Source organism: Carassius auratus, unplaced genomic scaffold (genome assembly GCF_003368295.1).
Source record: "Carassius auratus strain Wakin unplaced genomic scaffold, ASM336829v1 scaf_tig00037012, whole genome shotgun sequence".
NCBI classification, from domain to species: domain Eukaryota; kingdom Metazoa; phylum Chordata; class Actinopteri; order Cypriniformes; family Cyprinidae; genus Carassius; species Carassius auratus.
The window spans coordinates 5,001-32,590 of NW_020526351.1; the positions used below are offsets into that span (position 1 = coordinate 5,001).

At 40.8% G+C, this 27,590-nt stretch overlaps 1 protein-coding gene across 1 annotated transcript in view; it reads left to right on the forward strand.

The window, feature by feature from the left end:
- Positions 1-5,053: 5,053 nt before the first annotated feature.
- LOC113082881 (filamin A-interacting protein 1-like) overlaps positions 5,054-27,590 on the forward strand; it is a 29,574-nt gene continuing 7,037 nt past the window's right edge. The window contains exons 1-6 of the mRNA XM_026254289.1: positions 5,054-5,162; positions 5,917-5,942; positions 10,301-10,370; positions 17,384-17,618; positions 18,293-18,463; positions 20,004-20,182. Coding sequence (XP_026110074.1) covers positions 17,394-17,618; positions 18,293-18,463; positions 20,004-20,182 — 575 coding nt within the window. The 5' untranslated portion in view covers positions 5,054-5,162; positions 5,917-5,942; positions 10,301-10,370; positions 17,384-17,393. The remainder of the gene's footprint in view (positions 5,163-5,916; positions 5,943-10,300; positions 10,371-17,383; positions 17,619-18,292; positions 18,464-20,003; positions 20,183-27,590) is intronic.

Here is a 27,590-nt window from a genome sequence, read left to right on the forward strand (position 1 = left end):
TTGCCCTCTGACCCCTGACCCCTGAGAACATAATTTCATCTCGTGTGGAAAGACAAACACAAACACACATATATATTCACGCTTTACACTTCATTACGACACGAGGCAGATCAGAACTCACTGCTTCATGACTTTCAGATCAAACTCTGAGAGAGGAGCGGTCAGGACATGTCCAGAGGAACAGAAGGGATAATTTTAGTTGGATGTTTTCGTCCCCTCAGGTACAGCGAGCTCCTGAATTAGACGAGAGACGCAAATAGAAAAGAGCCTCCTAGAAATGAGAGCTGGAAACTTCTGGGGCTGAGTGTGAGCGCAGGGAGCGGTCAGAGGAAAAACCCCGGCCGAGAGCTGATGGGATTCACGGAGAAGCTCAGATGTGTGTGTGATCTGGGGTCAGGGATGCAGGGAATGTGCCGGAGCTGGTTATCTTTAGCACCCCTGCTCAGTGAGGAGAACATCAGCAGCAGCCTGAGCTCGGCACTTCTCCCAGCCGCTCAAAATATTACCTTCAATACCCCATGAAATATTAACTAGTGTGTGACCCTGGAGCACAAAACCAGCCATAAGGGTCAGTTTTGTGAAATTGAGATTTATGCATCATCTGAAAGCTGAATAAATCATCTCTCCTTTGATGTCTGGTTTGTTAGGAGGACAATATTTGTCTGAGATACAACTATTTGAATCGTAAGGGGCAGGTGCATTGTGGATGGGGCAGCGGTCGAAGGCAATGACCTGATCTCTGGACATGACACTGGTCTTAGGGAAGAGGATTGTCACCTCGCTGGGGGGGAAGGAGCCTGAGCTTGTGCGGGAGGTTGAGAGGTACTGACGGGAGATGATCGGGTTCTGGAACTGGACTCTGAGAGATGGCGGGTTGGTGTGGGGTTGCTCATAGCGTCCCAGCTCAGATGCCATGTGTTGGAGTTTCCCCCGGTGAACGAAAGGGTCGCTTCCCTGTGCCTTCGGGTCGGGGATAGGTCTCTTACTGTCTTTTGTGTCTGTCATATGAGTAAGCAAATCTTTAGCCATCCACAAGGAGGCAATTGACTCATGCTGCTAGTCGACAGGTGGAGCAGAGTTGGCTCGAGTATCAGTCGCGCTTATTGACAGTGTAAGATGATTTACGGTTAGCCGTGTCGGAAATCCAACCACGGATTGTCATGTTGTTATCACAGAAACACGCTCAGCCATCACATTGAATAAGGTTAAGTGGTTTTATATTTATTTAATATTTTTTTATTATTGTTATTTATTCCTGGCCATTTCTATTTCATTAACATAGCTAAATAATATTAAATTGGAAAGATATGAAAGATCCATCTTTGATTGTCAAAAGAATTCCAGGCTCGGTTCACTCAGCCAATAATATTTCATGTCGTATTTTCATCGGTCAGTTGTGGAGGTCTGATTGGTTGAAGCTTTATTTATAGTACCCTTTAAAACAGTGTGAACAAAGTAGCCTATGTGCAAAAAAAATAATTAATACAAAAAAAAAGATATAGTAAAACAAGGTAGCTGCAATAACCAGTTCATGTTAAAAAAAATACAACAATAAAAAATCAAGGAAAGGCTCTGCACAAATCTGTTTTGGGACTACTTTTTTTTTAAAAGTGCATAATGATAACCTTTGACAAGATTTAATTCAGGTGCAAAAATAATATCTATAGCGCATGAGCACAGAGAGATTTGAGCGTGCACAGGACACAGTTTGAGCAAGAGGAGAGACACGTTTTAAGTGTGCGTACTCTCTCCAGGCGAGAGCAGCGTATATCTGAGCGCACATCCCCGGTTTGTGCGAGAGCAAAGAAAATTAGACAAACTTGGGGTAGCGCATGTCCTAAAAGGTTGAAAACCTCTGGTGTAGAGTACCCGGCCTTCTTGGAGTCTCTGGGAGGGGTACTGGAAAGTGCTCCAATCGTCATTCTACTGGGGGACTTCAATGCTCACATGGGCAGCGATAGTGACACCTGGAGGGGCGTGATTGGGAGGAATGGCCCCCCTGATCTGAACCCGAGAGGTGTTCTGTTATTGGACTTCTGTGCAAGTCACAGTTTGTTCATAACAAACACCATGTTCAAGCACAAGAATGTCCATCAGTGCACGTGGCCCCAGGAAACCCTAGGCCGGAGGTCAGTGATCAACTTTGTGGTTGTTTCGTCTGACCTCCGGTCGTATGTCTTTGACACTCGGTTAAAGAGAGGGACAGAGCTGTCATCTGATCTCCACCTGGTGGTGTGTTGGATCCGATGCCAGCAGAGGAAGCTGGACAGACCTGGTGTACCCAAATGCACTGTGAGGGTCTGTTGGGAGTCCCCTGTCAGAGAGATTTTCAACTCCCTTCTCGGGCAGAGCTTCGACCAGATTCTGAGGGAGGCTGGAGACATTGAGTCCAAGTGGACCATGTTCGGAATTCGGACGATAGTCAAACCTTGGATTCACGAGGAACAATGCCGTTTTTGTCTCAGTCGTGGAACACTGGACAAACTCTGTACCCTTGCCGAGGTGCTGGAGGGTTCATGGGAGTTTGCCCAACCAATCCACATATGTTTTTTGGATTTGGAGAAGGCATTCGACCTTGTCCCTCCCAACCTCCTGTGGGGGGTGCTCCGGGAGTATGGGGTCCGGGCTCTCTCTTAAGGGCTGTCTGGTACCTGTATGACTGGAGCAGGAGCTTGGTTCGCATTGCTGGCAGTAAGTCAGACTTGTTCCCGGTGCATGTTGGACTCCAGAAGGGCTGCCCTTTATCACTGGTCCTGTTCATTATTTTTTCAGGATTTCTGTGAGGACCACATGATTTTGCCTCTGCTTTTTCCAGATGATGTTGTCATGTTGGCTTCCTCAGGCCAGGACCTGCAGTGTGTGCTGGGACGGTTTGCAGCCGAATGTGAATCGGCTGGGATGACAATCAGCACCTCCAAGACCGAGGCCATGGTTCTCAGCCGGAAAAGGGGGGCATGTCCCCTTCAGATTGGTGGAGAGCTCCAGCCTCAAGTGGAGGAGTTCAAGTATCTTGGGATTTTGATTACAAGTGAGGGAAGGATGGAGCGGGAGATTGACAGGTGGATCGGTGCAGCTTCTGCAGTGATGCGGTCAATGTACCTGTCTGTTGTGGTGAAGAAGGAGCTGAGCTGCAAGACGAAGCTCTCGAGTTACCGGTCGGTCTACGTTCCTACTCTCACCTATGGTCATGAGCTGTGGGCCACGACCGAAAGGACAATATCCCGGATACAGGCGGCCGAGATGAGCTTTCTCCGTAGGGTGGCTGGGCAGCTGAGGTGCTCGGGCATCTGTTTTCCGGATGCCTTCCTGGGGAGCTGTTCTGGGAACGTCCTATGAGGAAGCTCCGGGGAAGACCGAGGACACCCTGGAGGGACTATGTCTCTCAGCTGGCCTGGGAACACATATACAAATAACTGGACGAAACATTACTATTTATATAAATGACACAATAATTATAATATATATTTTTTATTATATTTTCTAATAACATATGAATAGTATTATTATATTTCTAATTATAAAGATGTCCACCTGAGATTTTAACGTAATATTTCAGTAATTTTATTTTGACAATTAATATTGTTAATAATAATGACAAATCAACAACAGCAATAATAATAAACGTAATTCATTTCATTTTATATAATTGTATTTATTCATTCAGTTATTTATTATTATTATTATTATTACTATTATTATAACACTAATTATAAAAGTTTTTATAGTTTTCAGTTTTTTTTTCAGAGATTTTACAGATTTTTTACTAATATTCTAATTATTTATTGTTATTTTCCTTATATAATAAGAATAATGTAACTCCAATTATAATAATAAATAAATAAATAATTTATATATATATATATAATGTGTATGTATGTATGTGTGTATATATATATAATATAATATAATATAATTTGTACAGCCTTGTTTATTCCAAATTTAGATTTAATTAGTTAATACAATTAAAAAATAAAACAATCACAAACTTTGGCAAACCCCTGTTTGAGAAACTTTACAGTGACATGTTTTCGTGTTATTCTTTGAGTAGTTTCAATGGCTGATAAATGACCATGTGACTGCGGTGATGATGTCACTTCCTGTGGGCCCTCAGTGGCTCCATCAGTGTCATCTCATGGTTTGCTCTGTGAGAAGGACGACAGGTGTGATTGACAGCGTCTCCATGGAAACAGAGCAAATGACCAAACAGCTGTGTGTTTTATGAGAACCGTAAACAAACACACAACACAGAAACACTGCGCTCAGTTAAACACACCGCTGACAGGCAATGTTCTTTCTCTCAAACATTAATACAATGTTCATTCAGTCTCATCTGCTTTTTACTTACATTCTCCTTTTATTTATGCATCATTCATCATTCTTTGCTTTTTCAGTTACAGTTTTTTAAAATGTTGCTACTTGTTTTGGAATGTTCAGAAAACATTAAAAAGTAACATTTCCATAATGTTTGCAAAATGATACAATGGAACATTTGCATATAACTGAGAAAATGTTTAACTTACACACACACATACACACACACACACAAACACACACTCTGACACTTCTTTCTCTAGACTGCAGCTCCAGACATACATGAGGTGCATCCTGGGTCTCTTCTGAGCACTGTGTGTGTGTGTTATATTTAACTGTAGCTCTGATATCCGCCGTCTCTCCTCCCACTGCAGACCCTACTGTCTCTCACTCTCTCACTCTCTCTCTCTCTCTCTATCTGTCACTCGCTCTCTCTCGCTCTCTCACACACACTCTCGCTCTCTCTCTCTGTCTCTCACTCTCTCTCTCTCTCTCTGTCTCTCTCTCTCTCTCTCTCTATCTGTCACTCGCTCTCTCCTGCTCTCTCACACACACTCTCGCTCTCTCTCTCTGTCTCTCACTCTCTCTCTCTCTCTCTGTCTCTCTCTCTCTCTCTCTCTCTCTATCTGTCACTCGCTCTCTCTTGCTCTCTCACACACACTCTCGCTCTCTCTCTCTGTCTCTCACTCTCTCTCTCTCACTCTCTCACACACACTCTCTCTCTCTCTCTCTGTCTCTCACTCTCTCTCTCTCTCTGTCTGTCACTCGGTCTGAATCTCTGAATGTGACTGGATCACTGCAGCAGACGCTCAGGAGGAAAAGAGAAGAGGTGTGAGATCAGAGGAGTTGAGGTGAGAGGCTTCACATGCTGCGATCTGTGTGTGTGTGTGTGTGTGTTTGTGTGTGTGTTGTGTTTCTGAAGGTAACACGCTGCAGATGGCGAGGTGTCTCTGTCTTTGAGGTCATGATGAAGGACGGTGTAGCTGCTGATTATCACATCTGCAAGGTGTACTCTAATAATTAGGGTTAATTATAAATATCAAGCTAGAACACGTACTAGATGGGAATTATAATAGGATCTCAATGATGCTAAAATAACCGGGCCATCGTCTCACTGAGCTGAATAATGACTCTTGTCTTCTGTAGAGCTGCTGTACAGCTCAGTATTTTCAATTTGATACATTTTTCATCATCTGTTATTTTCTTATGACTTGTTTATTGTCTGCTTTACAGTTTTTTATTCCACAGCTTACACAGAATCTTCACTTGTCACACAGTTTCTGAAAGCTGTCACTCAAACAGCAGAAGCACACACCAGATCTACAAAACATACACTCAGTTTTCAATTTCATAAAACACTTTTTGCAAAACACAGCACACAGTTCTCTGTTTAACACACACACATCTAAAAGAAATTAATATTATGGCAAAGGTGTTTGCAAATGTTTGCTTTTGAGATGTGTTTGTGATATTTTTAATGCAGTGCTTCATTTTGAAAGTGATGAGAGACATTTTACATTCTGTGCGCAATTCTTGGTCTTGTGTGTAAAGTTATTAAAAGTTTTGAAAAGCATTATATTAATGCATCATTTAATTGAATTTCAGAATGTGTGCAAGCAGCTGAATACACTGTAAGAAGCTGCTTTCTAGAAACAGTGCTGTTAGTGTGAGTGTGTAATGTGCCTCAGTGGTTTTGTTGTGGATTCTGCTTCTTCTTCTGCACATGGACTGAAGCTCATGCTCAGATCCAGGGCTCAGGTTTCAAGCTTTGTGTGTGTGTGTGTGTGTGTGTGTGAGACAGATGAGACACTGATACGCTCTGGCCGAGATCCCGTTATTCTCACCATGTGCTCTGAGATCCACAAACAAGCTCAAACTCACTAAATGTGCTTCCAGAGCCACCGCATACATTCACACCAGTGACTCAATGAAGTCATTTTTTATTTAATAAAGTAATTTAATAGTTACTCTACTTATTACATCTTAGAGTAACTTGGAATCTGTAACCGATTACATTTCTAAAGTAACCTTCCCAACACTGATGGACTCATCTGAGCGGTGTTTAATCAGAAGAGACAGACGAGTGTTTTTAATCTACTGAGATCCAGACACACGGTCTGTCAGCGATCAGACCTTCTGCTGTGAAAAGCTGAGCAGATCTGGGACGAGCAGCGCGTCTGAGGTGGATTATCAGTGATCTGATCATGTGTTCGGTTTCTTCTCGTCCAGATGAAGGAGTTTTTGAGTGAGGAGCAGGGACAGATGCTTCTGGAGGATCAATAAATCCTTCTGTATGCTGTTTCTGTGACCGACTGACCTTGAAAACATTAGCAGAAGTTATGCTCATGGTTAGGCTTTTAACAATGAATGAGGTCCAAGAATTTATTTATTTGAGATTCAAACTTAATATAAACCTGGAAAGCTAAGTATTAAACATTTGCCTTGGAAACTATCTGAAATAAGTGTACGTTTTTATATTTTATTTTATTTCAGTTAACATATATTTTAGTTTTAATTGTAATAACCCTGGGTCCAGTGGTGCTGAAAACACTGAGACATTCTCACATTTTATGATCCATTTCAACTTTCACTGACTTATAATTTGTTAAAATGTGTATTAAATTAGAAGGACACAAAGTATGAACTTTCTTTAGTGTTATGAGACGTTTGGACTGGTCTGTGTCAGTTCTTGTGACGCAGCATCCACGTCATGAGGATTGTGAAATGCGTGTCAGACAGAGTTTTATCGCAGCTAAAGCGTCCTCTGGTTAGTGTGATTGACAGGACTGGGGAAGCGGAGCAGATGTCGTTAATTAGCGTTTGGACACCTTCAAGCTGGATTAAAGACGTCAAACACGGCCTAATAACACAGATTCACACTGCTGGTGCCCAGGGTTTGAGGCTGTAATCACTAAGGATTATTCCTGGTTCTTTACACAAACTCCTGCAGCTTCACATGGACACCTCTTGAAACTTAGTTACTATTAGTTCAAGTTTTGAGCTAATAAATCTGTTTTCAATATTTCAATATTATGAGAACCTATGTTCTGGGTGGTTGCTTGGGTGTTGTTTTGACAATTTCATCTAGTTTCATACTGTTTCATACTGATATTGTAAAGCTGCTTTGACTTAAAGGCGCTGTATAAATAAAGGTGACGTGACTAGTTTCACTTGATGTACTGAAATAACAACAACAACAAAAAAACTGCATAGATGTATTGAAACAAAAACTAAGAAAATGACAAAAGCACACAGCAAAATTTTGGCATGAGGTTAGTCTGATGTTGTTTTGACGTTAGTCTGATGTTGTTTTGACGTTAGTCTGATGTTGGCCTGACGTTAGTCTGATGTTGGCCTGACGTTAGTCTGATGTTGGCCTGACGTTAGTCTGATGTGGTTTGACGTTAGTCTGATCTTGGTCTGACGTTAGTCTGATGTTGGTCTGTTGTTAGTCTGATGTTGGCCTGTTGTTAGTCTGGCGTTAGTCTGATCTTGGTCTGACATTAGTCTGATCTTGGTCTGACGTTAGTCTGATGTTGGCCTGACGTTAGTCTGATCTTGGCCTGACGTTAGTCTGATCTTGGTCTGACATTAGTCTGATGTTGGGCTGGCGTTAGTCTGATGTTGGCCTGACGTTAGTCTGATCTTGGCCTGACGTTAGTCTGATCTTGGTCTGGCGTTAGCCTGATCTTGGTCTGACGTTAGTCTGATCTTGGTCTGACGTTAGTCTGATCTTGGTCTGACATTAGTCTGATCTTGGTCTGACGTTAGTCTGATGTTGGCCTGACGTTAGACTGATGTTGGCCTGACGTTAGTCTGATCTTGGTCTGACGTTAGTCTGATGTTGGCCTGACGTTAGTCTGATCTTGGCCTGACGTTAGTCTGATCTTGGTCTGACGTTAGTCTGATCTTGGCCTGACGTTAGTCTGATCTTGGTCTGACGTTAGTCTGATCTTGGTCTGACGTTAGTCTGATCTTGGTCTGATGTTAGTCTGATGTTGGCCTGACGTTAGTCTGATCTTGGTCTGACGTTGGTCTGACGTTGGTCTGATGTTGGCCTGTAGTTAGTGTTGTTGGTCTGATGTTAGTCTGATGTTAGTCTGATACTGGTTTGTTGTTAGTCTGATGTTAGTCTGATACTGGTTTGTTGTTAGTCTGATGTTAGTCTGTTGTTGGTCTGATGTTAGTCTGATGTTAGTCTGATACTGGTTTGTTGTTAGTCTGTTGTTGGTCTGTTGTTGGTCTGATGTTAGTCTGTTGTTGGTCTGATGTTAGTCTGATGTTAGTCTGATGTTAGTCTGATACTGGTTTGTTGTTAGTCTGTTGTTGGTCTGTTGTTGGTCTGATGTTAGTCTGATGTAAGTCTGATGTTGGGCAGGGAATCTGGCAGCACTCCGGTCAGCCATGCTCCGTTTTAGATCAAGGATCAGTTTCCAGCGCTCTGATAAAAAGGCTCTATTTGTAGCGGTCAGAGGAGCAAACGCTCACCGAACATCTCACACATTGATTAGCTTAGGCTTATTCTGGATAATGGGATTTATGCAGCATATATGTCACGCGTGATATAAATAACTATATAAAGTTAATTGTAATGATAACAATAACTATAACTATATTGATAACTACAATGATAACTTTATTATATATTATATATATTTATATATATTCTAATATATATTATAACAATAACTTCAAATAACTATATCATTAACTGTAAAGTTAATGCTACCTTAAATTATAACATGAACTGTTTTAGTTTTTATTCCAGTTAACATTAGACTACATACAACATTATCTGAAATCTATATCTATAATGATAAATACAACAATAATTACAGTATAATGATACATTAAATGATGTGTGTCGAGTGTGTGTGTGTGTGTGTGTGTGTGATGTGTGTGTTTTGTGTGTGTGTTTGTTTACACTTCCAGAATAAACATTTCCTAATAATTTACTCATCCCCATGTCATCCAAGATATCCATGTCTTTCTTTCTTCAGTCACGAAGAAATTCAGTTTTTTGAGGAAAACATATTAGGATTTAGCTCCATATAGTTGACTTCAGTGGTGGCCAACGATTGGATTGTTTAAAATGCAGCTTCAAAGAGCTTTACATGACCCAGCCGAGGAACAAGGGTCTAATCTAGTGAAACTATCTCTCATTTTCTTAAAAAAAAAAAAAAATTAAAGAAAAGGTCACGCGTGAATGCAGGCAGAAGCACATGAGTTTTTACAAATCCAACATCCAAAAAAAGTAATTGCCCTTTACAAAAAAAAAAAAAAAAAAAAAAATCTACGCTGTCAGATGATTTTAAAGTTGAAGGATAAATGAGAAGGAGCTTTAAACCAAAGTACACAGATTAAGAACTAATCTCATGTGACCTTTCCAACAGGATTACGTAATGTGTGAAGACACGTTAACTAAGTATACATATAATTTTTTTAAGAAAATGATTGATCGTTTCTCTAGATAAGACCCTTATACCACAGCTGGAATCATATCTTTGAAACTGCATTTTGGACTTTAAAATCATTGGTCATCCACTATATGGTGAAAAATCCTGCATGTTTTCCTCAGAAAACAAAAAAAAATTGTGACTGAAGAAAGAAAGACATGAACATCTTGGAGGACATGAGGGTGAATAAATTATCAGCGAAGCTTTATACTGAACTTATCCTTTAATATCTTATGAAATCATGTTTTCACACACTGAAATGATTCCGTCTCATTGAAATGCCCCACATCAGCGCGTCTTACACTGTGAGTTTCCCGTCTGGATATATTTACCGGCTGTGACTGCACAGATCGGGCTCTGATTGGTCAAACTGGCTGCTCACTGTGTGCCGATCATAATTTCCTTTGTTAGCGGGGATCAGAGGCCTAAATCTGACCAGCGGGGTTCTGCGTGTCAGTGTGGCCTTGTTCCCCTCTGGCATTCATCAGACGACAGCAGCAATTACCAAGCTATTTTCTGTCCTCGCCCCACAGCTGTGTGACACACGAGGAGCCGCAGGAGCACACGGTCCAGCGTCCAGCCGCGGCCTGCATGATCACTGAGGTGAGCTCGACAGATGATCCGTGTGTGTGTGTGTGTGTGTGTGTGTGTGGATCCACAGATCTGCTGCTGAACACTGTATCCCACAATGCACTGCACTGACCTCCACTCCGTGATCCTGAACTATAATGATTACTGTGGCCATAACTGTAGCGTTAACTACGATGTTAATGATAACTGTTATGTTAATAATAACTGTAACAATACCTACAATGTTAACTATGATAAAATCAATGTTAATAATGTTAACTATAATAACTATACCACAATAACGAAAACTATAACATTTAACTATAATGATGATAACTTTCACTATAACAATAGCTACATAATAACTTTAATGATAATAATAACTAGGACAACAATTATGTTAAAAATAGTGAAAGCTATAATGATAACTATAACGATAATGCTAATGATAATTAAGACTATGATAACTATAACTTTAGTTTTTATGATAACTATAACAATAACATTAACAACAATTATAACTATACTAACAATAACAATACTAACAATAACGATACCTGTAACGATAATGTTAACTATAATGCAAACGATAGCAATAATGATAACTGTAATGATAAATGATAATCACGCTGTTGTTTTGTCATCTGCCACTTGCTCGAGCTCCTTAAAGTCGGAAGGATTCTGATTGGCTGTCAATGTTTAAATCATATATCAGCTGGAAAAATCAATTCTGAAACTGATCCTAATGATATTTTCCCCTTTGCTTTTATTTAATTAAAGAATTAGTTTAGTAATGTTTTACTCTTAATTATATCAGCCAGGATTTTTTAAGTTTCATAACACTGACTTATCAATGCAGTGTTTTTATGAGATGATCATATGACATGATATGAGTTTGATTATATGCTGCATACTGTTGCAGATGTAGTACACAGTATGCAGTGCACTAGTGTCTCGTGTCATTGCGTACAGTCCTCATTGTTCCAGCACTTTCTGAATGAAATGCTAAACGCTTGAGATTGATTTCCGTCTGGATCAATGCACAGCAGACTCCAGTGAAGAGCAGGCAGATGTTCCTGGCAGACGGAGCTGATCAATGAGACTTCTGCTGCGCTCCCTTCATGACCTATTGATCAGAAACAGAGTTACAGATCCAGTTACACATGAACTAGTCAAAGGATAAACCAGACATCTGCATCTGTTCTACAGGAATATATGTGTGATTCATGATGTTAATGTTTATTATAATAATACCTAAATGTGTTGCTGCATGTTCGCTATGAAGAGCTGGCATGCTGTGAACTAACTGTGAGTGTATCAGTGCCATGATTATAATGATGAGTGTCTGGTTTTTGGTCATATTGCCCAGTCGTAAGCAGAAGTTAATGGAAAGTGTAACACTTGATATCTTGAGGGGTGCAGGTGTTCAGACAGATGCTAAAGATAGTGCTGTGAAAGACACAATCAATCAGGATGCTGCCGCGTTGAACAGCCTAAGCTCATCCAGCGTATGGATGTCATGTTTGTGCACACGCTCCATATGTCCGGTTTGCCGTGTAGCCGGTATTTTGTGCGTCTCACACCCTTTGCTCAGTGTGGGGGTTTCGGGTGACCCTAATTTTAGCCGTGAGGCTTGCAGCCGATCATACGCACTGAAGACAGACTCAGAGCGTCACAAATAAGGGCAGATTCACATGCATGGGTTTATTCTATGTCTGAAACTGAAATATTGCAGTAGCTCTTTCTGTTGTAGTAATTTTAGCTCCACTCTCGTTGCACCTGCTCATTCAGACATGCATTCATTAATAAAGCTCTTGCATTAATTACTGACATTAATTAATGAATGTCAGACAGTAATTAATCACAGACAGAAGTTCACTTCGGACTCATTCACAGCTCCAGAAACATGCTGAAGCTGTTTATGATCTGAGGAATCACAATGAGAAGAAAACGGATGTGAAAAATGATCCAGAGAGATGATCTTTTCATTGTTTACAGATGAATGTAATCACACACACACACACACACACACACACTGAACACTGCACGGTATTTACTGTTCATTGCCCGCTCATTTAAAAACAATTGTATCTTGAGCAATATACAATGATATAAATGTTTTCATCGCTTTTGTCTCATGAGCTCATCACTTCAGTTATCATCGCTGAGATAGTAAAAAGTGATGCAATTTCCTGTATAAATGAAGCAAACTCTGAATCATCACACTGGAAATGTTCTGCGCAGTGCATTGTGGGATACTGTATCTCATGCATTATGTTCTGGATGTTTATGGCACGTTTTGATCATGCTGTTTGTGCTCAATGTGTGCTACACACTTTACGTTGTAAAAATTATCTTTCAAAGTTATAAGAAAAGATTAATGAATGTTTTAGAAGAATATACTATTTCAGTTTCTCTACTTCAAAATGTCACATTTAAAGGTGCATTTTCTACTGCTCTCTGAGGTACATATATAATTGTATCAAGTTTTTTTTAAAAGCATCATGATTTAAAAGTATAAGGCTATTTTCTGTCCTGTTTTTGACACTTATTAGAACGCTGTTTGAATAGATGTGGATGATCATAAACTCAGAAGTAAACGCTAACTGCTGTGATCGGCTAATAGTTGTGGCAGCGGTGTAGTATCGGTAGGCGGGGCTAACAGGCAGTGGTGTAGAATCAGTGGGAGGGGCTAAACAAGCAGTGGTGTAGTATCAGCGGGCGGGGCTAAACAGGCAGTGATGTAGTATTGGTGGGCGGGGCTAAACAGGCAGCGGTGTAGTATCGGTGGGCGGGGCTAACAGGCAGTGGTGTAGTATCAGTGGGAAGGGCTAAACAAGCAGTGGTGTTGTATCGTGGGCGGGGCTAAACAGGCAGTGGTGTAGTATCGGTGGGTGGGGCTAACAGGTAGTGGTGTAGTATCAGTGGGAGGAGCTAAACAAGCAGTAGTGTACTATCGGTGGGCGGGGCTAACAGACAGTGGCGTAGTATCAGTGGGAGGGGCTAAACAAGCTATCAGTGGGAGGGGCTAAACAAGCCGTGGTGTAGTATCGGTGGGAGGGGCTAAACAAGCTGTCAGTGGGCGGGGCTAAACAGGCAGTGGTGTAGAAGCAGGTGTTGATCTTTTTCTGTGGAGGCGGAGCTTATCCACACTATAACATCATAGAGTAGTACATTCCACAAGCTGTCGTTATCACAGACTGCCTTCAGTATAAGATTTTCTTAGCAAGGAAGTTTTGAGTTGCGAAACGTACAGGATGTTTTTGTAAAGTATTATGAACTCTTACATGTCAAAAGATCAGGGGAATGTTGGTTTTTGTGTTCATGACCCATTTAATACAAAACGTTACATGCCATTTCTGTGTAAGTTATTTGATAAATTTGCTACAGATTTGCTAAGTGACAGTGTTGTAAAGTACATTTACATTTTTTTGTGAAGAAATAATGACAATTAAATCATAATACATCTATTGGAACAAGCACCTCTTACTCCACAAACACACACTGAAAACGTTTGCTAGTGTGTTGAAGGGCCAATCTGAAAGTTGTTAGCTACCCTTTTCAAAGCTTTCCTCGTTAATGTTAAGAAACGGATTGTGGTAATTGTAAGTCATTTTAAAGAGCAGGATTGGAAGTCTTGTGTTAGTACACACACACATGCAAGTCACCCTCTCCTTGTAATACCTGTGTTATACCCATGTCATTATACAAAGTTGTGTCCTGATATGATACACACACACACACTCACACACACACACACACACACACACACACACACACTCACACACACACACACACACACACACACACACACACACACACACACACACACACACTCACACACACACACACACACACACACACACATACTCTCTCAGTGACCAGAAGATGGCAGCAGTGAGTCAAAATCAGAGGGAGAGAGAGAGAGAGAGAGAGAGTGTGTGTGTGTGTGTGCTCTTGTTTTTGTGTGTGTGTGATGGCGTTTGCTGATCTGAGCTCCGGCCGTGTCGTAGTTCAGCAGATGAACGTCAGTCTCGTTTGAGGAATGAGCAGAATCCGGGTCAGTACTGAGGTGCCACATTTCTCAGAGACATGATGAAGAACCAAACAAACCCAGACAGACAGACAGAGCTCATCTGATCGACACACACATGCCGTTATTGTCATTCCAACACAATGTCATCCCAATAATTACATCCTTCCTGGTATTTTCTGACTGTCATTTATCTTCAGAAGTGTTTTTCAACAACATTTGCACAGAGAGAGAGAGAGAGAGAGAGAGAGAGAGAGAGAGCTCCTTCATGTTTCTGAATGATGTCATTATAAATTAATCCAGATCTGTAGATCCGCCTCTATTTGAGCTCTATTTTAAATATATAATGGATCAGTTCACCCAAAAATAAACATTAGCTGAAAATGTATATCAGTGTCTCATCAATGGATGCTCTGCAGTGAATGGGTGCCGTCAGAATGAGAGTCTGATAAAAACATCACAATAATCCACAGCACTCCAGTCCATCAGTGAACATCTGGAGAAGACAAAACCTGAAACACATCCAGCATTAAGATGATTTTAACTCAAACACATAGAGTCTATAATCCAGAATAACACTTCCTCCAGTGAAAAAGTGTTCTGTCTGAATCAGGAGAGAAATCTGCACAGATCAAGCAGCGATTAAACAGATCTAAACAAATCTGTGAGAGACAACAGCAGATGCACTTCTTCTCCTGGTCTCAGAAGAACTGAGAGTGAGCACATTTCCAGCTATTTTGGGTGAACTATTACCTTTAACTTTTGCTGAATAAATTTTCCTATCTTTTCAGAAGTCATTGGTGTAATTAGTTGTAGATGAAGTCAGACGTGCGTGCTGCTCACTCAGTTCTTCTTGTGTTAATGAGAAACTCTCGTGCATCGACTCAATTGTTGAACCTAAATGAAACGTTTCACAAACATTGCCGTGGGTCTGCTTTGGTTGATATAATGATGTCTCTTCTCCACTAAAGTACAGCTTCTCAACCTCGTAGAGTTTTCTTGTAATCCAAATCTGTAAACAGCGCGTCATATCTTGATTACTCTATTTGTTTTATCTCCGCTGTGGTTTCTGGAACATGTTAAATGTACTCAGACGTAAGATTGAGAGTATGTCTGCTGGTCTGTGTATGAGGTCAGTCCATCTCAACCGCTCCAAACATGGTCAAGTCCTGATGGTTTTAGGGGGCATCTACAGTAAGTATAGTTTATTTATTTATCTGAAATAGTTTAAAATTCCCCTCATTTGGGGTTGATATCTCTGATGTGGGAGCAGATAGGAGCCTGAAATAATCACAGATGACATTATTCATGCTCGGTGAGAAATGCACAGATGTAATAAAAGCATAAGAAATACTAAAAATGAACAGTAATTGACATTATGTTTATGAATGACATATAACATCTTATAGCAGCCACCAGGAGCCTCGTCAAACTTCCACGCTGGACGACTTCTAATCGTATTCTTTAAGAGAAACGGGTGTGAACTGATTTACTCTCACAAACCTCTGAACAAAACACCTTATAAGCAGTTACACAACTGAACACACACACACACACACACACACACAGAGCCCGAGGGCCGGATGACATTCGCAAACTCTTGTTCTCAATCTTTTGTGCTGTTGATTATGTAACATATAAAACTGACAGATGAGAGTAAAGCCTGCTCACGCTATGACCATCAGCACACACACACACACACACACACACACACACACACAACAGACCGGTTCTGTCCATCTCTCTCCTGCTTGACATCAGCCTGCTGGAATGTGTGTGTGTGAGAAAGAGGTGTAGTTTGTGTGTTTAGTCACACCTGTGTTCTCACCTTCTGACCCGTGTGTGTGTGTGTGCTGCAGCGATGATGTCATCTGATCTGAGATCAGCTCCTGTTTGACCTCTGACCCACAGTTCGGTTCCTCCGCCTGAATGACAGAGATCCTCACAAGAGAACATAAACTCTAACAGTTCTGTTTCAGAGGAAGATCTGTTTACATTGACCTTCAGTCATTTAGCAGACGCTTTTATCCAAAGCAACTTACAAATGAAGCAATCGTAGATGGAAACAGAATAGAGAGTGCAAGTGTTAGAGGGTGAAGTGTGAATTTATAATAAATAATAATTCATAAATAAAAAGAAAACAAATAGATAAAACAGACAGAGTGCTAGATCAAATGGAGATGGATTAAAAGTGTCTGCTAAAGGATAAATGTGTGAAAATCAGATGTTTTCTTCTGTATTGCGACACACATCAGAGTGTATTTTTTTCTTTTTCTGAAAACAGGACTTTATATCTTAAATACTTTTGCTGTTCCAGTAAATGTGTCTATTATTAAGGATGTGTAGATATTTGTACTGGAAACAAGATAATACTGAGTGTGAAGATCAATTTTTGTCATTGTGTTTGTATGACAGGCATTGTTTAGTCCTGCAAGTTCATTCAGATCCACGGCTGTTATCTGTCGTTTATAGATGACATCATGACTGATTCATTCTGTGTGTGTGTGAGTGTGTGTGTGTGTGTGCCAAGTACATCTCTGCTTTATTAATGGATCAGCGCTGATCGGTCTGAACATGCAGAGCAAACACTCGTTTCACAGACTTCTGCTGGAGATAAAGAACAAACTCTACTCGTAAAATCTGCTTTATGCTGTTGTACAATAGAAATGAAAACGCTTCATGTCACGTCCACAAAGAGACGAGCTTTAAAGTTTGGATCTGTGGAGAGCTTTTGCACGCTGTGATGTGGTTCATATGTCGTGTTGTGTTCAGTACAGTTTTAACATCAGCTTACAGACAAACTCTTCACTTGTCTCACAGTTTCTGAAAGCTGTCGCTCAAACAGCAGAAGAACACACACACCACATCTACAAAACACACACTCATCATCAGCCTTTTGACTCATAAGACACTTTTTTGCAAAACACAACACATAATTCTCTATGTAACACACAAAATGTGTTCGCAAATGTTTGCTCTTGAGATGTGTTTGTGATATTTCATTTCCGCTCAGGTGCTCGATCATGCTGGAAGACGTGGTGAAGGGGAAGCTGTCTCCGGTCAGAGGACGAGCACAGCGGCAGATGTCTGATCACGAGGAGAGTCCTGGGATGAGACACGCTCATGAAGACACGGCCTCCGTCCAGAGGAACCTGAAGGACAGCAGACGGCGAGCGGAGAGAGAGAGCCGAGACCTCTCACGAGACGACCTCCTCTTCCTCCTCAGCATGCTGGAAGGAGAACTGCAGGTCACCTCAGAACCTAAATCACACATCTGGTTTCTAAATGCATCTGTGCATGTGTTATCTCGCACTTGCACCTATTGATCTGCTCATGTTTGATCAGAATGTCATCATAATTGGATCTTCTGTCTGGTGATGTATGCAGGATTTCTCCAGTCATTTAGTCTCCTAAACTCCGCCCCTCAAACGCATTCTCATCTGAATATGTCACGCCCACATCTCAACATCCAATCAAACAACTGACGCACACAACCAAGTCCCGCCCTACATATGTTCTTTTTCAGTAATCAGTTAGACTCTGATGTACATCACCATACAGAAGAAAACATCTGACATTATTTCCATTTTCTTCACATTCACACCAAGAATGAAAAATATTACAGTAAAATTATAATACTAACTGTGTAACTGTGAGGATAGCGAAGTCCGTGCCAGAATTATAAAGATAACTCAGATGCACAATATCGTTGGAATCACTTTCAAAGTGACTTTTTCCAGCTGATAAATAATCTAAACACTCACAGCCAATCAGCATCCTTCTGAGTTTAAAGAGATTGAGCACTTAAAGTGACAGATGACAAAACTGCAGCGTGCACTCATAATAAATAAAGTATCGTCCAGACCAGGTAAAGAATTGACAGTTTGTTTCTGTGTTTTAATGACACGTGTGTTTGCTGCAGGCCAGAGACGAGGTGATCACCGTCCTCAAAGCGGATAAAATCGATCTGGCTCTGCTGGAGGCCAAATACGGCTTCGTGACGCCGCCGAAGGTGCTCCAGGCGCTGCAGAGAGACGCCATCCAGGCCAAGAGCAGCTGGCAGGAGGACATCTACGAGAAGCCCATGAGCGAGGTACGAGAGTCAAACTTCTACAGTATTGTGTTTTGTTAGGAGATGCACAGCTTTTCTGTGGCTTTATAGGTCATATTACCATTTACACAATTTAGCTAAATCTGAAAATATTGTGTCTAATATATTCCACAAAATTAACTCTTGTTCTTGTTATTGAGTTATTGTAAATAAAGTTCACATTTGCAACTGGTAAGTGTTCAAGAAATGCTTCACGTAATCCTAGAAGAGGGTTTACCGAAAGACTCTAGACTCGCCTTTTTGACTTTCAAAGCTGCTACATAACGTTTTTCTACTTCGAGATCCTTGATAGAAATCGACTGGAGTGAAAGTATGATATTTGTGATTCCGGAGCACAGAAGCAGTCATCAGTGTCACAGACGTATATTTGTAGAAATACACAACAATACACTGTATGAGTCACAATTATACATTTCTCTTTTATGACAAAAATCATTAGGATATTAAATAAAGATCATGTTCCATGAAGATATTTAGTAAACTTCCTACTGTAAATATATCAAAACTTAATGTTTGATTAGTAATATGCATTGCTAAGAACTTCATTTGAACAACTTTAAAGATGATTTTCTCAATATTTAGATTTTTTTGCTCCCTCAGATTCCAGATTTATAATAGTTGTATCTCAGACAAATATTGTCCTCCGAACAAACCACACATCAGTGGAGAGATCATTTATTCAGCTTCAGATGATGCATACATCACAATTTTAAAAAATTGACCCTTATGACTGATTTGTGCTCCAGTGTCACGTTTGTCTTTCAAATGTAGTGAAGTTAAAGTTATACGTTTCCAAAAAAAGTACAGATGCTTAAAATGTGTGCTTAAGTACAGTACTCAAGTAAGTGTACTCTATGACTGTGCAGCTCTGCAAGTGTTCTTAGCGTGATCTGAGCGTGATCTGAGCGTGATCTGAGCGTGTTCTGAGCGTGATCTGAGCGTGTTCTGAGCGTGTTTCCGAGCGTGACCCGAGCGTGTTCCGAGCGTGACCCGAGCGTGTTCCGAGCGTGATCCGAGCGTGACCCGAGCGTGATCCGAGCGTGATCCGAGCGTGTTCCGAGCGTGTTCCGAGCGTGACCCGAGCGTGTTCCGAGCGTGACCCGAGCGTGACCCGAGCGTGTTCCGAGCGTGACCCGAGCGTGACCCGAGCGTGATCCGAGCGTGTTCCGAGCGTGATCCGAGCGTGATCCGAGCGTGTTCCGAGCGTGTTCCGAGCGTGATCCGAGCGTGTTCCGAGCGTGATCCGAGCGTGTTCCGAGCGTGTTCCGAGCGTGTTCCGAGCGTGTTCCGAGCGTGACCCGAGCGTGTTCCGAGCGTGACCCGAACGTGATCCGAGCGTGTTCCGAGCGTGATCCGAGCGTGATCCGAGCGTGATCCGAGCGTGTTCCGAGCGTGTTCCGAGCGTGATCCGAGCGTGATCCGAGCGTGTTCCGAGCGTGTTCCGAGCGTGTTCCGAGCGTGTTCCGAGCGTGATCCGAGCGTGTTCCGAGCGTGATCTGAGTGTGTTCTGTTTGTGTGTCAGCTGGACAGGCTGGTGGAGAAGCAGCGGGAGACCTACAGAAGGATGCTGGAGCAGCTGCTGTTGGTGGAGCAAGCTCACAGACAGACACTCCACCGCCTCGAGGATGAGAAGAGGAACCACAGCGACTTCATGAGGAAGAGCGACGAGTTCACCGGCCTGCTGGAGCAGGAGAGAGAGAGGTCAGAGCTCAGCTTTCTCTGTCATGTAGACCAAAGTCAAAAGTATATCCTTCGGTTTAGACACAAACGGTTAGTGTAATCACACAGTCAAAACACAGGCTTTCATAGCATGAGTGAACACATGAAGCATGTGCACTAGAGAGTTTCTCATCCAGTCTGGAGACTGAATCACTGTCATCATAGTCATACAGACAAACAAGGGATTGTGGATTGAAAGATAGTTGCATAAAATAATATGAAAAGTTTTTTTGTTTTTTGTAACCGTGTTTTGAACTGATCTCACTAGTTTTCTCTAGTCTGCGTATTTGACAGGTCTGTGTGTCATCTGAGGCCAAAGTTTGACTCTGACAAAAGAGGGTGTGTTATTGACTAAAATATTTGACTTTGAGCTGGAAGTCTGAAGTCTGCAGAAGCTGGTGTGTAGTTTTGTTTTATTTTAAATGCTTTTATTTCAACATTATTTCAATTGAGCATTTTTTTCAAAGTTTTAATTTTAAAATAAGCTATTTTATTTAAATGTATTTGACTGAGCTTACTTTTTTATTTTTAGATTTTTCTGATTTGTTGCATTTCATTTGCTTTTAATAAAGTTTTTATTTTAACATTATTTAATTTAACATTTCTAACATTTACATAATTTCTTGTAAGTTTTAACTTGATTTTAGAATTCCTTTAAGTTTTTTTTGTGCCATCTTTCAGATTTAATGAATGTTGTGTGGATGTGGTGTGTGATTCACCACGACTCTGGCTGAAGTGATTGTGTAATCAGTGTTTGGTTTGGTGAAGTGTGTGTGTGTGTGTGTGTGTGTGTGTGTGTTTGTATGAGAGAAAGTTTGTATATGTCTCTCTCTCTCTGTGTGTGTTTCCTTTGGCTCTGTGCTGTTTGCAGTGGTTTATTCAGATAATCACGACTCATTTAACAGAGACTCGTTGTTTAAACGGACCACGATACACTTTCTGTCAGTCAGTCAGGAAAGGAAGGTTTTCTCTAGAAACCATACAAGATGCAAGATTGTTTGTTTGTTTTCAGATCTCTGTGTGTTGATCTGTTGTTGCAGGATTCATTGTAGCAGTATGACATCATTTCCTCTCTGGCGTGTGCACACATTACATACACACACGAGTATGTGCTGCAGAACACGTCTGTGTCTGTGTCTCATCATGTTTGATCGGACGCTCCGGTCTCAGCACAGACTGTGAATGAGGAACCGAACTGAAGCGTCCAGGTTGGACAGAGATCTGAGTCCACACACTCACTTTATATGCTGCCAGAGACATATTTAGCTAATGATGTTTCCATTTTCATTGCCTTACAAGGCTCTTAAAAATAAGTCTGAGTAGATGAAAATAAGCCGCGCTGATAATGAATCCAGCAGCAGAAATAGAGCGACCCGGTGCCTTTTTAAAGAAGGAACTGAATGCTGGTGTGAGTAAAAATATCCTGCAGGATTCAGACGGATTCACACTCGCTGGTCTTTCTGAAGTGAGTTAAATAAAGCAGGACGAGGCTTCGGGCCGATGGCACAATGTCAGGTCAACTCACATCTATTTACAGTGTTTCAGAACAGCTGATGTTCATGTGTATAAAACCTTATTATCTTTGTTTTAGTGTTACATTCATCCAACTAAAGCTGTAAAGTTACATTTAAATTTTGCTGTACAGTATATTTCACTTTATATGAATGTGCTTGCAGGATACATTTGGACACACATAATATAGGTGTGTAATGTTTTATTCATTATTCGTTAATTCATTAGTTTGTTATTTGATGGTGTGAAGCAGAGATTCTCTTCTGCAGGGATATTATTTTTCACCAAAACTGAACTTTAAACTAAAACCATTACAAATCATTGTCGTTATATGAAATATAAGAACATTTAAAAAATATGAACATATTTTTAGCTAGTTGGCAAAATATAATTTCTAATTTTCTTTAAGTTTAACTTGATGAACTAAAATAAAACTAAAGCTGAAATAAAAACAAATAAGAACTATAGTTCATAGAATCTTTTTAACAAACAACAGTCTTTAACTGAAATTATTACTAATGTCCTTCTGCATTCTTGACACACTATTTTCATATTTAATACTGTGAAGCTGCTTTTACACAATCTGAGTTGTTAAAAGCACTAGATAAATAAAGGTGACCTGACTTTAATAACAATGACAAAAAAAGAAAAAAAAAAGCTAAGATTAAAATTAAAATGGAATGAAAAAATATAATACAATCCATTTGAAAAAAATAAATGTAACTAACTTAAAACTATATTTAAAACCTTAATTTTTAACCTTAATAATGAACTTGGTTGTGCAAGGTGCTAGGTATTTATTTATTTTTTTTAATCAAGTTGAATTTGACCTAACTTGTAAAAGCTGAAGTGGTTCTTGTTTGGATGTGTTGAACACAGTGGTGCTGACAGGATCTGGTGTCTGTGTTCACTCATCTTCTGTGAGGGAACGAATCAAACACTGCAGACGTGTTTACAGATGTGTGTCAGTGACTGTGAGCTCATTCGGCCCCGGGGCCTTGAGCGCATGATGTAATGTGATTACATATCTGTGATAGAGCGCTCAAAACCACACACACATACACACACACAACACCCACTAATCTCATACAACACACACCCACTAAAGACACACCCACTAAAGACTCACACACACACACACACACACACACACATGCTGTGGGTTTTTTATGTACCGTGTGTTTCTCTGGAAAGAGCGAATGCCTTGTAAGGAGCAGCGCTGGGCCGCAGAGGAATCTTCTGGAGTTTCCACAGATCTTCAGGAGATGCATCCATCATGTTGGTGTTTGCTTTAGTCTCGCTGCTCTTCTGACGCACGCTTCCTGAGAAATTCATCAACATGAAGTTAATGCTTAGAAGAAGACAGAAGAATAACCATGTTCTGTCCCCACTGGCAGGTGGTTGTTCTTCACGCTGATGGATCTGGCATCATTGAGCATCTCCAGTGTTTCTTCATCATGTGTTCAGATGTCTGACAGTGTCAGGGTAGCATTTGACTCTGCATTATAGTTAACTTCTACAACACCAGTAATATAGCCTTTGCTTCTGATCAATAATCAGTGATCGGCTGAGTCTCCAGCAGTCATGTTCTGGTGGATGGCTGTAGTTTGTGAGTTTATCTTTCCATGTGATCGCTGGATCTTCACAGACAAACAGACAATGTGCAAAATCACACCGTCACAGAGTTTTACAGGCTTACAAGGCGTCTTGGAAGCTCCTGTAGAAATGTAATTAGAATCATCTGGAGGAGTTCAGCTCTAAACCCAAAGCACTGACACACATCGGCCTCACATCAGCGTCTCATCTCTCTTTCAGATTTCTCTGTTATGATTAACGAAGCTTCTGTTCTTCACGTGTCAGACGAGCACACATGATGTCACTGAGGGTCTGTTGGTATAATTATCATGAAGCTGTCTGCTGTTTTTGAGCTGAAGAGTTGCATTTATCAGATTAGAGCCGGATGATGATGTAAGTTATTTCTTGTGACCATAAATAATCAAGCAGTTGAGATTTACTATGTAGTGTACAACCCCAGTTCCAGAGAAGATGGGACATTTAAAAATCAAGAATCTGTGATCTGACCCAACTTTTTTTCGAGGGTATAGGAGCCGTCAAAAACAAAAAGTGTTCATATTTACAAAATACATTTACGTTGGTCTGTGAAAACTTTACAGATGAAACTTTATTTGCATTTGCAGGATCAGATAAGAGTGTTTGAAGATCAAATATAAAGAGTTTAACAGTTATGAAGTTACAATGTTAATTAATAAAACCAATTATACAGATTGAGTGTGTGTGTGTGTGTGTGTGTGCGTCTCTCCTCAGTCACTTTGAAATCACATTCCTCAGTAAAACATCATGACATATTCATGAAAGAACTCACACTTGCCTCTGCTGAGAGATAATTGTTTTCAGATACACACACACACACACACACACACACACACACACACACACACACACACACACACACTGTAATCAGTGATGTCATCAGATTGTCCATTGCTTTAAGTGGGCCGGATCGCGAATCATTTGAATCAGTTCGAGAGGTCGGAGTGGGATCGCGAATCATTTGAGTCAGTTCGGGAGTTCAAAGCGAGTTCGCGAATCATTTGAGTCAGTTCGGGAGTTCAAAGCGAGTTCGCGAATCATTTGAGTCAGTTCGGGAGTTCGTAGCGGGTTCGCGAATCATTTGAGTCATTTTGGGGATCCAAATCATTTGAATCAGTTCGGGAGTTCGTAGCGGTTCGCGAATCATTTGAATCAGTTCGGGAGTTTGAATGCAGTAATGCAGTAGCTCTTTCTAAGGGTATTTTTTCAAAATCCTTTTGCACATTTTATTTATGTTCAGTAGTTTTTTCTAGCTCAAGCAAATCCACAAACTATTAAAAGGATTTATTATTAAGGTCGCCTGTTGACTGCTGTATATAAAACCCCTTCAATATAGTTGTTGTTACCTCAGGGGATGAGGAGAGTCATCAAAAAAAAAAAAAAAAAAAAAATACAGAAAAGAAAAAATTGGCTATAATGGAGTACCGGCACCTCTTTTGGGCCACTTAAAGCACTGAGACTGTCTGAATGTTACTGGAGATCTGCATCTTCAGCAAACAAAAGACAAATGAACAAGACAAACAGATGAGTTGACATGCATTATTCATTATAACACAGAGTGAGACGGTTTGGGGTTTTCTGTCTGTAAGGAAACTCGTGTTCTGCTCATCAGCTGAAGGCCAGAGGACATGATGTCATGTGTTCATTACCCATGAGTCCTGCAGAGCTGAACCTGAGAGCCAATCAGAACCAGGCAGCCTGAGGTCAAAGGTCACGTGTGTGTGTTGTGTGTGTATTTATCTGGGAATGTCCTGTGTGATGTCTAGTGTCCAGTGTAAGTTTGATGTTAGTGGGGTATGTGTTTGTAATTATAATGAACTCTAATCTATTTTAAAAAGATAGAATCTTTGACCAGATCCAATCAGACGGATCCGTTCACTGTGGATTCAGTTCCTCCGTTCCAGCTGTAAACAAACATTTGTGTTTCAGATTAGAAACTGAACAACACTGTACTGGAACGACAGTCAAAACAGCCAGCGGTGATAACACACACACACACACACACACACACACACACTCCTGCGCAGTGAGATCATCAGCTCATATGGGTTCAGTTATGATGTCATTCTTCTCAGGTAATCAGCTGCAGGACACGAGAACCATATAAACATCTGGCTGTTTCTTTACACACACACACACACACACACACACACACGGTCAGAGGCTCAGGCCATCTCATGTGCTCCAGAAATGATAAACTTGGTTACTTGAGCCTGTTTGACTTTCCTCAGGTTTTGATTGATTACGTCTCAGTGCTGGTATTACAAAACCACCAGTGTTTATGTGCGTTTTACTTGTTAACTGCAGCGGTGTCTATTTTTCATGGTGAACAGCACATTTTGGTTGTACAGATGTTTAGAGAAACCTCAGTATCTCATTCTTGTCTCTATGTAGTGATTTGTTTGTCAGGTCAAGCTAAATGTGTTTGTAATGCAGTTCATATGCTTTCAAAGTCATGCTGTTATTTCTCTAAGTGCTTTATCAGAGCGCCGTTATACGTGAAATATAAGAATGGTATAAATGATCTCATGATAACTAGCTATTTTGTACTTATTTTGTGTAGCAGATACATCAGTGCACACATCTGAGCATTCAGTGTAAGTAAACGGAAATAGCATCCGTTGTTCAATTGAAGGTCTATAGCATTTTTACAAAACAGATGGTGATTTTACATTTCATGCTGATATCATATGAATATTAGTCACTTGTGTTCTAATCAAGAGTAAGCAATTCTCAAAAAGTATTAATGAAAAAACAGTTGATTTTAATGAATGTACTGTAAGTTGAGTATAAGTTGTGATTTTTCACATTTAGTCAGTAGTCATTTGAGTGACGGTGTTGGTGTGTGGTTAGTAAACGTATCAGTACAGAGACTGGACTCATTTGAGAAAGCATTGCTATGTGGTGACGCCTGGTCTTACTGTGATTGGAAGTTAATCAGCTGTTGGTAAAGAGTTTAAACAGGAAGCTGCTAGAAAGTGACTTGATGGTGTTTAATGTTTGTGAGATGAAAGGTTTGTTTCACTGAAGCTTCATCTGGAGATGTTGCATAAATCCAGCTCTCCTGACAGCAGATGTGAGCGTTGCGTCATCGTTCGCTGATCTTACACACATGTGGCTCACACACTCTCTCTCAGACACTCTGATTGTGATTCTAAATTAAGGAATCTGTGTTGTTTGTGTGGAGGAATGAGGATGTTACACAAGCAGTGGACAATGTGTTTGTGTTGCCCTGAAACCATGAGCTGAGGCCATCAGATGACTTCCAGATGAGAGTGTGAGTAAGAGTGAGTGTGTGTGTGTGTGTGTGTGCGAGAGTGTGGAACAAAAGTGTGCGCAAGAGAGTGTGAGTGCGTAAGTGTGCGAGACAGTCCGAGTGTGTGAGAGATTCTGAGTGTGCGACTGTGTAATTGTACAAGAGAGTTCGAGTGTGTGTGAGAGAGTGAGAGTGTAAAAGAGTGTGAATGCATAAGTGTGCGAGACAGTCCGAGTGTGTGAGTGTGTAATTGTGCAAGAGAGTTCGAGTGTGTGTGAGAGAGTGAGTGTGTAAAAGAGTGTGAGTGCTTAAGTGTGCAAAAGAGTCTGAGTGTGTAAGGGTGCAAGAGAGTCAGAGTGTGAGTGTGCAAGAGTGAGTGTGTAAGAGAGTGTGCATGCATAAGTGTGCGAGAGTCCAAGTGTGTATGTAAAAGAAAGTGATGTGACATTCAACCAAGTATGGTGACCCATATTCAGAATTCATGCTCTTAATGTAACCCATCTGATTGTTTGATTGTGCGAGAGGGTGAGTGTGTATAAGAGTGTGAGTGCTTAAGTGTGCGAGAGAGTCCAAGTGTGTGAGAGAGTGAGTGTGCGAGAAATCAGTGTAAGAGAGTGTGTGTGCATAAGTGTGTGAGAGAGTCTGAGTGTGTGAGTGTGCGAGAAAGTAAGAGTGTTTAAGTGTTAGAGAGAATGTGTGAGAGAGCATAAGTGTGCACAAGAGGCCGAGTGTGCAAGTGTTTAAGTGTGTGAGAGTGTGTGAGGGCATAAGTGTGCAAGAGAATGTGAGCACGCAAGTGTAGTGTGCATAAGTGTGCAAGAGTGTATGAGACTTAGTGCATGTGTGTAAGTGTGAGTGTGAACATAGATCAAATGAAACCAAAGTGATAAGTGTGTGTGTTTGTGTGTACTGGTATTCCCTGCATTATAGGAACCAAATGTCCCTACAAGGTCCTCATGAGGAAACAAGCTTATAAATCACAGAATGAAGTGTTTTGAGAATCTAATGCCT